The sequence below is a fragment of the Prinia subflava genome, chromosome 13, assembly GCF_021018805.1.
Source record: "Prinia subflava isolate CZ2003 ecotype Zambia chromosome 13, Cam_Psub_1.2, whole genome shotgun sequence".
In the NCBI taxonomy this organism is placed as follows: Eukaryota; Metazoa; Chordata; class Aves; order Passeriformes; family Cisticolidae; genus Prinia; species Prinia subflava.
In genome coordinates this window covers 5,399,762-5,410,159 of record NC_086259.1, presented here as the reverse complement: position 1 = coordinate 5,410,159, position 10,398 = coordinate 5,399,762, and the positions used below count along the sequence as shown (strand labels likewise).

The window sequence follows — 10,398 nt, the reverse complement described above, 5'->3', positions numbered from 1 at the left end:
AAATGCATCACTATGCACTGGCTAAAAGCTAGCTGGTTCTCTTGTTAACTGGTATTCTACCTTCGATTGGTTCAATGATTCATTGGCTTCCCATGCTAATTAGTCCTATGCTCAGTCTTTCTCTTTTCAGTCACTGGGTTTCTTGGGTCAGTGGCTGTGAGTTGGCGGTTGCAATATTCCCCTGCCTGAATGGCCTTCTACCCAGTTGGAGTTGATTTTAGCACAGTTGCTGAGTTGACTTTGTCAGTTTTTTCCTTATCTTGGGAGTTCTGCCAAGTGTCCTTGTGGCCTGTAAATTCTGCATTCTCTGTGCCTGCTATCAGGAGCACATCCTTCTTCCCAAGCTTTGCTAACCTCCCCCAGATCTGAGATCATTGAAGCCTGTCAAGCTCTAAATTTCACAAACCAGTTCTACCAACAAGTAATTTGTTTCTAACATCTGGACATCATTTAGGGGCTTTGAAGAAGTATTGGCATAATTTCAGGTGTGCTTTTCAATAATAATCAGCTAAATGTTAGATGAAGGCGATTTCTGGAGACTAAATTAATGTAAATGCTGCATAGCAAACCTTCCAGGCTGCAACCAAGACAAATGATTCTTCAGTGCTCCAGTCTTTTGAGAAATCAGATCTGGTCCAATAAACTCCAGGGTTTGTCAGTGTGTTTGGAGATTCTGAGGGGAAAAGGTCAGGAGATGAGAGCATTCTTAGACTTCCTTCACTGTGGCAAAGTTCGTGTTCTAAGAGAAAACCCTGCTAGCAAGGTAGGATGTGGCTGCACATGCAAAGACAGACAACACACCTTGCTGTACAAGGGCAGCATTCTTATTCTTCTCCCTCTAGAAATTGTGCAGATGGATTAAAATGTTGGTAAGTTGTGAACTATCATGAACAAGGGATCAGAGAAGGTATTTAAAGATGAATAATAAAACTTGGCCACATAAGACTTTTGAAGTCCCAGTTAAGGAGTGAAAATTGGGACTGCTTACTGCCACAATGTCCTGGCATTGCCTGATTGTGATCTCTGCACATTTTAAGAATTTCTGTCTTTTTAAAGCATCAGTAGAGGGTTTTGAAATCCCCATGAAATGATGTTCCTCTGTGGAAGTTTAGATCCTACATATCATCCCTGTACGACATAACATTTACCTGAGTACTTGGGTACTTAAGTAAACTATCATTTGCTTGATTTTTTTAATCCAGTGTAAGAAAACCATCAAGAAAACTTGGGCACTCTGGATAAACCTTTTTTCTCTCAGGGTAAAATGGAAGGGCCACAACTACTTCCTGAGCATGCAGTTTGATTTCCCCTTACGTTGAGGTAGTTCTAGATCTAAAGTCTAGCTGGTCAATTTATCAGACGATTTAAATTAAAATTGGGAACCATTTTAGGCAAGAGTTTGGAATTCAGCACAAGTGTCTTTATAAAATCACAGTACAAGTGCTTGCATTTGCCTCAGTCTTTGAAGAAATAATTCAAAATGCAGTATAGAGTCACAAATAAAAGCTAGGAAGAAGTGACATGGGAAATGAAATCAGGACAAAGGAAACAGAGGTTTCTAGGGAAATTGGTATTTTGCACTATAAAACTAGATATTTTTCCCCCCATGTAGGAAAAAGATACAGAAACCTTCCGGCTTCATATTTTAACCATGAGCTAAACAATGTCCTTTCATGAGAGGTAATGAGCCAGCATCTCTCTTGAAATGTGGAGATGCTGACCAGTATCTGGAATCTCAGCTGGAGAAGGGGCATTGTGTTACTAAATCAGATCCAAATGCCAACACTATCTTGGTTGAGCTGCAGCATCAAAATTATTTCTGCTGAATGGCACCTAAGTTTCCCCAGAGACCTTGAAGTTAGTGGGATTGCCAAGCATATGTACTCCACAAAGGAATTTCTGCACTAAGAGGCTGGATCTCTAATCACTTTGAAGTCACCACCTTAGGAGGAAGATGGAAGAGGCTAACACTGCTTTCAAATCTTTAATTCAAGGGTTTAATTTCTCCAGTTTAGAAAAGATAAGTTTACTGTTGGGTCAATCAAGTTGAAAGAGAAGCAATTATTAGCGAGGAAAGATGAATATTGCTCCAGAAAGTCAACACTGCAGGATATTTCTCTTATTTTCACAAGGTGGTGGTGGCGGGGGTGTTGAACCTTCTCTATTTTGAGAGAGAAGTGTGGGTAGGAACATGAAGAAAAGCAGACAAAAGGCAGTGCCCTACAGACACACCTAACAAAAGAAACTGGTATCAACTCATGGGAAGCAAGCACATCAAAAAAGAAATCCATGTGAAGCTGTTCAAAAAAGGTTTGAATGTGCCCTATCCAAATAAAACATTCCTTTAGGACAGGCAAGAAATCTTTTCAGTGTTCAGTGGTCTGAGGTCCTGTGAGCGAGAAGCATCAGGGACACAGAACAACTTCCTCCAGTCATGCTCCAGCTTCACAGCTACGGAGCGAGCCCTGCAGGAGGCTTCCAAAGCTCTGCAGAAACAACTGAACAGCACAGCCATCAGACAGCTCCCTGGATGAGCAGGCACACATGAACCAAGGCACCTCAGCCCTCCTCAGAAACATAGAGAGCCAAGTCTTGCCGAGTTTTACAGGGAACTGCCAAGAATTCTAGCAAAGATTCTCGTGGAAAGTTACAGTGATCACATCCCCTGCTGCTGGCGAGCAACATCAGAAAGGAAACAACTGAAGTTAAAAGGGAGGAGGTAATCTTAATTACAACAAGAGACAATAGAGGCCTTTAATTGGCAGTCGTGGCGCAGACACATCAGTGTCAAAACCAGTGACAGCGCATTACCCCCTGTGAGGAGCCGATTTACTTCCGATTTGTCTCAACGCACATGGGGAAGGGGTTGCACAGGTGCCACGTCCAGGAGGCGCCGAGGAGAAGATGGAGGAAAGCCTTGTCTCTGGGGAGACTGCCTGCAGCCAGGGCATGTCTCACACCGGCCAGGCTGTCAGCAGGGGAACCCCGAAGAGGCTGTACCCGAGACACTCGGCAATCAATGGCCAAAGGTCTCTGCCGGGGGACTGCAGGGGGACACTGGGCTGGGCCAATGGCCTCCTGCCAGCAGGCAGGGAGAGCAGTCTGGGAGGAGTCAGGGGCATAAAAAGAACTGCGCCACAAGCTGCGCGGGTGTTTTGAAACTTGCTTGTCGAGCGGGTGAGCTTTAGAGAGTGTGCTTTTTGCTTTTGGAGGGCCTTTGAGATTTGCCTTTGAAGTCTGGCGGCCTTTTGTGTCTTGTGTTTGTGCTTTGACTGCAGCCTGCTGAGGCGCTCGCTGGATCTCGCTCGCCCTGTCCCGTCTCCCTGTGTGCTTCGTCTGTGTCCAACCCAGCCCTGCCCGCCACCCAGCCAGGCCTCGCTCTCCCCCCTCCCGCCGATCCCTTTCCCATTTTTCTTCCTTTTGCTCTGTCTTTACTCTCTTTAGTAGAGTAACTCCTTTTTATTTTTTTCATTACCAATACATGTTCGTCTCGCTTGACTTAATTTCGTTCCTGACCGTCTAATTCTAGAAGAGCTGCTGGCAGTTCCCCTCAGTGGAACGCGACACTCCCTCATTCAGTGCTGCAGCGCCAGAGTAGCTGCCTGCCAGGCTGTGATTGTTCCGCTCAAACACCTCAGCCGGGGGCTGGGAACAGAGAGATTCCCCCTTTAGGGAAAAGCCATTTTGAGGGGATTAGTGCACTGTAGCGGCAGTGGAACCTGATGCTGAACTCGAGTGCGAGGAGCTCAGCGCGCTCGGCGCCGGGGAAGGGCCGCTGAAGGGCCCGTGCCTGTCTCTGCAGCAGACAATGCCACCGTGCGGCCGTACCGCTTCCCCGGCCGAGCCTCCGGGCGGGAAACTGCGCCTCCTGTCCCGCGCTTAATAAGAACTGAAATTCCCGTCTGTCCTGCTGAACTGTTTCCATAGGGGTGAGGAGACCCCTTGGCAGGATGCAGGCAGGCTCCATACGGACTTTTTTCCAATTTCCAAGTAAAGTATTTCAAGGAAAAGCCATTTCTGGGAAGCTCACGACCAGTGGTCTCAGTCACCCTCTGGGACTCAGCACAGGCTGAGGGGTTTTAGTGGCAGCAGCTTGGGGTGGGATGTGTGACCAAGACTGTGTGCCACAGTAGCTGATCTCCTGGTCCCTCCTCAATCCCACAGCAGTCTTCACTTCTCAGGTATGACCACATTTCATATAAAAATAAAATTAAATATACTGAGGACAAGCAGCTGGAGCTGCCAAGGCATGCAGAAAAAAATTTGTCTTTTTCTGTAGAGAAACCAGCATACAGTAACAAATCTGGAAGATGGGATAACAGCCCCGTCTGAAACCTAGACCAGTCCCTGGGTCTCACACTCTGCCATGTTTTCAGACGAGGTGCTGCTTCATTACAGCTGTTCAGGATCACACAGGGACATCCCTGAATCCTGCTAAAGCAAGCTCTGTGTACAAGACCACACTGAAGGAATCTTTTGTGCAGAGCTGGATTCAGGCTTCTCTGAAAGCCAGGTCCCTCAGATCTGAGAAATATCCATCACATCTCCTCACCAAAAGCCCAGCCAAAAATACACCAATGTCCACACTACTTGCATCTGGAGCACAGACTTGGCTTGTTTTTTCCACCAAGTTTGGAAATGGATGAGGCAAGCAATTCCTGACCTAAAGCCTCCTAAAAGAGGATTCTGAAGATGCTAAAGATGGTTGTAAGGATTCTAAAAAAGATTATAAAAGAGCTCCAAAAAGAGGCACATGTCATGAGAACACTTAGGAAGGCCATGCCATGCCCAGAGGGTGTATCTTGCAGGTTTTGTCTGTGTCCTGCTTTCCTGCCCTGCTCTAAGGACATAGAGCTGACTTTTCCAAAGCAGAGGGCACTAGGGCAGCTCTCTACAGCTGATGATCAGTGGGAAGGGAGGGCCTCAGTCCTTCAGGGGCTGCTGAGAGGCACTGATGGCCCCTTGGGAAAGGAGACTCTGGGGTTTTGCTCAGCTGCCTTTGCAGAGTTATTCCTCAGGCTCTCAGCAGTGTCCTCCAGCTGTGTGGCTGCTGGGCTGGGATTTGAGCAGTCCTGGCTTCCTCCGGCCTTGAGCCTCTGTGCAGACCCAGCTCTGCTGTTGGGAAGCCAGGAGAGAGTAAAGAGCTTCCCTTGGCAAGCACTGCCAAGAGAGCCAGGAGGGCGAATAACCTTCTCCTGAGGAGGAGCATCCCTTGCGTTGAGCAAAACGGGGCTAATGACCTGAGTCTGTTAAAGGAAGGTAAAATACTCGTGGTATAAGCTCTTGGAGAGTTGCTGCTGCCAGACACCACAGCTTACACTTAGGGAAATTAAACATCTGTGGTTTTTACACTCCTCTCCTTAGCCTTTCTGTTTTCTGCATCTCACAGCAGAGCAGGGTCCATGGGTTCCATCCTAAGGTTGTGTTTGGCTTGTCTTACAGGCTGGGAAACGCTCACGCTGGAGGATTGAGCCAAGTAAAGGAGTGATCCCCCCTCATACTGAGGTGTCTGTGGCTGTCATAGCCAACGTGAATGACACCAGGAAATTTCAGGATGAGGTGCAGGTGTTCATTGAGAACAGCCATACGTTCGTCATCTCTGTCCAGGCTGTGGGCACTGGCACCACCATTGTCACTGATAAACCTTTCGCTCCGGCCCTTGACTTGAAATACCGGTTCAGGTAGGAGACTCTCAGCTTCCACTTCTCCTGTGGGTTGTGCAAGGAACAATTTTTCCATAGTCCTTCAGGCTAGCTCTTCTCCAATACTCAAGGCCCCAGCTCTATTTCCCTGAAGCCACAGGAATTCCTTTAGAAATATGTCACCTGAGAGTCACTGGATATCCTGGAAAGCCACAGACACGGAAAAGCTGAAAGAGCTGGCAGGGCTGAAGCTTTGAGCTGGGGCAGCCTTTTGATGGAGGTTTGAATGCAGAGCAGTCAGGGAATGCCACCAGAGTGACCACAGGGAAACAGCAGCTCCCATGGCATTTTCCATCTCTGCTTCTCTTGTAGCTGCACTCCGTGCCGCTATGAGTTCCAGCTGACCAACAAAGGCCAGCGCCTCCACCGGCTCTGCTGGCGCACGGAAGGTTTCCGCATCTTCCGGCGGCGCGCTCGTCCTCCTGGCCCGGCTGGCGCCAGGAGTGGGGAGGATTCCCAGAGGCCCAGACCTGGCAGCCCCGTGTTCAAGCTGCGGCCGTCGCACATGGACCTGAGGCCAGGCCAGAGTGTGGAGATGGTGCTGGAAGGCTGCTCCAGCACTGCCCAGGTGAGGCCCCTGCCAAGGGCTGAGCCTTCCCTATAGATCCCCTCCACTGCGGCAGCGGATCTATAGGGATAGATCCTATCCCTATAGGATAGGATCTGCAGCCTATCCTCTGCAGCCCCCTGACGTTTGCCTGGGAGAAGGAGCAAGAGACTTCAGGAAACTGGCTTAAGGCCAGTTGCTTTCCCTGCTGGCCACCAGCAGTTGCTAAGGCTCTTTTGTGTTTCCATGGCTACCATAAACCAAACTTGCTGGTCCCAAAATACAGGCTGAAGGAAGTATTGCTCCTTTGACCAAACGGGTTAGCAGTGTCATGTGCTGAGGCAGAAAGGAAGAGCAGAGAAAAGAAGTTGCACCTAGATTAGAAGCCTGGGCAGGAAGTAAATTAAACTACTGTCAAGTGGTTTTCTGAGGGAAGCAGGCAGTAAAACAAAAGCCCTGTGAATGGCAGGAGTGCCTGGGAGCAGCATGGGCAGAGGGCTGGTCTAGCCCTGAGTCCTGGAGGGGGAAAACCCAGTGGGCCATGTCCATCCAGGCAGGAAACTGTTCCCAGGGATCATTCTCATTGACAAATGGACTTTGGTCAACTTCCCTTTTACTGCTCGCCCCAGTCTCTCAGCCAGCCCCGGTGTCCCAGGGGCAGCCAGGTTTTGCTGCACCCATGGAGAGCAACTCAGAGGGGGAGATTTTAGCAGAGTCTTGGGATGTTCTCCTACCTGGACCTTTCTTTCCAGGGGAAATGAAACTCTGCAGAGAAGCTGCCAGCTAAGTCTGGTATGCTTTCCCTGGCTCTGGGATCCCTGGGCACAGATATTTAGAATAAATGGGCAGCAGGACAGAAAGAGAAGAGAGCTACAGAGGAGAGCAGAGACTAATTAGAGTCCCTAATAAAAAGGGACAGGAATAGAGCCCATGGGTGGGTGGATGGCCAGTGTGGGGGGTCTGGCCTGCCAGCACACACTGGGTGACAAGTGAATCTTGCATGCAGGAGGTGAAGGAGAGGCTGCTGTGTGATGCCATGGTGGGGAAAACAAAGAAACGTATCATGCACGTGGACATCACCTGCAAGTTCATTTGCCCCGTTGTGCAAATCTCTTCCAGAACAATCACTTTCCGTGTGGTAAAGGTAAGTCTCTGGATTGCATCCTGCCATTTAAAGGTGTAACTCTTAAATTGGCTGGAAGGAAATAGAAATATATGCACTTCTGGTGCTGAAAAACATGAAATGCTTTGGAAGGGGAAGGAGGTCTATGGCCACTTGAGTCTGTTTTCCCTTGTCTCCTGTTTCTGCAGAAACCCAGTGTTGTCCTGACACTGCAGTACCAGCCTGTGTCTTTAAAAAACACCTGCTCACTGCCCTTCAGCATTGTGCTGAACTTGGAGAAGCCATTCCTAATCTGCAGTGTGGAGCAGCAGCCTCTCCCTGCCCATTCCATGGTGAGCCTCTGTGGGCTTGTTTGGTGGGCTTTGAAGAGGAGGGATGTGGTGGAGCTCTTGTGTTGGGAGGTCCTCGAGTTGAGAGGTTTATTCTGTAGTGTCAGCAGTGGATTGGCCTGAGCTGCACCAGCAGAGCTGCTGAAGGAATCAGAATCTTACCTGAGCTGGTAACATCCATGCTGGCTCTAACACTGGAGGAGAGGGGAGCAGTGAAGGGCTAATCACCAGCAAACTCTTCTTCATTTGCTGTAAATGGCAAAAAGGACAACTGAACTGGTGAACTTTGTGATTTCCAAATGGTCTAGTTGAAGATAGCCCTCATTTACTTTGCTTATTGCTGTGTGATTCCCTGAAGCATTTCTCTCCTGTTCTGGAATACAAACATTAAGCAGAAACAACTGTTATTAAGGTAAAAAACCAACTTGGACTGTTTCTATACTTGTATGATGAGAATGATGTGGTTTCTTCTCCAGTGATACTGGCGACCTTGAGAATTCAGCTGAGGATGAAAGAATATCCCTATATTCTTCAGAAGACCAACCTTGAGAGATGGTGAGAGATAAGAACCTCGAGGACTGGCATTGGTATGGCAGTGCATTAATTTAGTTTATTGTTCTCTGTGTTAATTCAGTTCTTTGTACCAGTTCAGTTTCATGTACCCCTACCCCCCTAATTAATATTCCTTTGTCTCCCTCAGGAGATTTAATTTCTGCGTTCACCTGTTCTGTTATGTAACTTTCACTTAACTGTCAATTATCCTTCCCGCCTTTGTAAATCCCCTCCTATTCCTCTTTGATTGGTCCAGGTTGTAACTCCCCACCCCTGAGACTCCTTGGATGCTGGCCCTGGTTGGCTGATGATAGCTGACCACTCCCTTTGCTCCTCCCTGCTAGCCCTGAATAAAACCCGGTGTCAGAAGTTGATTCCTCGGCCAGTTGTGGGCTGAGGAGGTTGTTAATAAACCCCTCTTGTTGCACACAACTGTCTCCTCCTTTCCTTGCCTTTGTCGACGTCCGCATTAACAACGCTTGCTAGGCCCTTCCAGGACAAGGACCCACAGAGGTCAGCCCTGCTTGAGCTTCTTGCAGGCCGACCCTCAACCGCATCTGCTCCAGTGCCTGGGCTGGCCGGGGCCAGAGACGGTGGTCTCTAGCGGGCACTGCAACAGCGTCTGGTGCCCAACGTGGGGCCCGGAAAAGGGGCTTTTGGCACCAAGAAGGACCCCACGGAAAGGACAGTAGTCCAGTTAGGAGCGGAGCTCTCGGAAACAGTTCTTGGACATCATGCCGCCTCAGGTTCGAGCAGCCTTGGCAGAGGAGTGCTCCCTGAGGAGAGGAAGACAGCCTTCCCTGCTGCACTCCAGAGAAGGTCTCCCTCACGATGAAGGTATCCCAGAGTCGGTCTCTTGCACCCACGTCAGGATTTGGTGACTTGACCCCTCTTGCCTTGGAGTGGGTTTGGTGTAGGGACGGAGTTTCCCTGAGTAGCAGTCTGTGTGGAGAGAACTCCCCAGATCATGGTTGCGCGGTCCTGGGGATCAGGTTTTGTGGCCCCCTGCCCCGGTTCGGAACTTTGTGGCGTTTTTAGTTCTTTTGGTTTGTTTTATAGTTTTAGTTTGCGAGTGCTTGTGGGGTTGCTGTTTCCCGGCTCGCGAGACGGTCAGCGTGGGTCAAGCTCTCAGGGAGAGCAAGTTACTGAACCGTCGTCTTTCGTTAAGTGTCACGCCCCGGAGGATTTTTGAGCAGTGCAGTTGAATGCTTGGTTTTACCGGAGTTTGAAGCGCGTGACAGTTTTCGGGTGTTTGTGTTGTTCTTTAGTTAAGTCCAACTTCGGTGGGTGTGCAGTGTTTAACATCTTGCGAAAATGGGTGCTTCGCTCTCTACTGCACAGAAAGGAGTTTTTCATGTTTGTGTTGAGTTGCTGGAATTTCAAAAGGTTAGATATTCCAAAGGCAGTTTGAAAAGGTTTGTCAGATGGGTCTTTTTGCAATTTCCAAATGTCTCCCAGGCAATGGTCCGCAGCACTCGATTTTGGAGTGCTGTGGAAAAGAAATTATTGGAATTAAGCAATGCCTGGGAGAAAGAAACACAGAAATTTTCATTTTTAATAACGCAACTAAAAACAGTTTCACAAAATAAGGAAATGCAGAAAGATTCGCTGACAAGGCAGCCTGTCCCAGTTTCTCCTCACCCCAGTCCCAATCCCTCTGCCCCGAGAAGAGGAATTTTAAAGGGAACAGCAGCCCAAAGGTCTGCCAACCCAGGCTCTCTGAAAAATTCCAGATCCCCCAGCCTCAGCAGTCATGTCCAGACTGCTGGGGATTCCTTGAGATGCCCTGGCTGGGCAGACCGAGGATCCTACCGTTCCCCTAACTATCCCAGTTCAAAACCCTCAGTTCGTTTTAATTTAAGTGCATCACAGGCACTCAAAATGGCGCCTGTGGCACACAAGATGGCGGTGGCTGCACCTCATGGTCATCGTCATCTTCTCCTTCCCACAGCCCTTTTCTGCCCTCCCGCCCTTCTTCTCCCAACCCATTCCTTTCCTCAACCCCTCCCCCTTCGCCCAACCCCTTCTGTGTTTCCACTCCTCCCACTTCCCAGAAGTTCCCACCCACCCGCCCTGCCCCTCAGGCTGAGTCCAACGCCTCTCCCCACCCCGGAAGGACGCCATCTTTTCATCAAAGTTCCCACG

At 49.1% G+C, this 10,398-nt stretch overlaps 1 protein-coding gene across 1 annotated transcript; it reads left to right on the top strand.

Moving 5' to 3' along the window:
* The first annotated feature begins 4,692 nt into the window (after nucleotides 1–4,692).
* On the top strand, nucleotides 4,693–8,945 carry LOC134557809 (hydrocephalus-inducing protein homolog). Its single transcript, XM_063411075.1, has 6 exons — nucleotides 4,693–4,707; nucleotides 5,443–5,681; nucleotides 6,015–6,270; nucleotides 7,256–7,393; nucleotides 7,561–7,704; nucleotides 8,820–8,945. The coding sequence occupies exons 1-6, from the start codon at nucleotides 4,693–4,695 to the stop codon at nucleotides 8,943–8,945; spliced, it is 918 nt and encodes a 305-aa protein (XP_063267145.1).
* The last annotated feature ends 1,453 nt before the right edge of the window (nucleotides 8,946–10,398 follow it).

Bases quoted from the DNA above. Each gene is read 5' to 3' on its own strand.
- LOC134557809 (XM_063411075.1), top strand. The intron at 5,682-6,014 runs GTAGGAGACTCT...CTTCTCTTGTAG, and splicing joins GACTTGAAATACCGGTTCAG to CTGCACTCCGTGCCGCTATG. The intron at 7,394-7,560 runs GTAAGTCTCTGG...CTGTTTCTGCAG, and splicing joins TCACTTTCCGTGTGGTAAAG to AAACCCAGTGTTGTCCTGAC.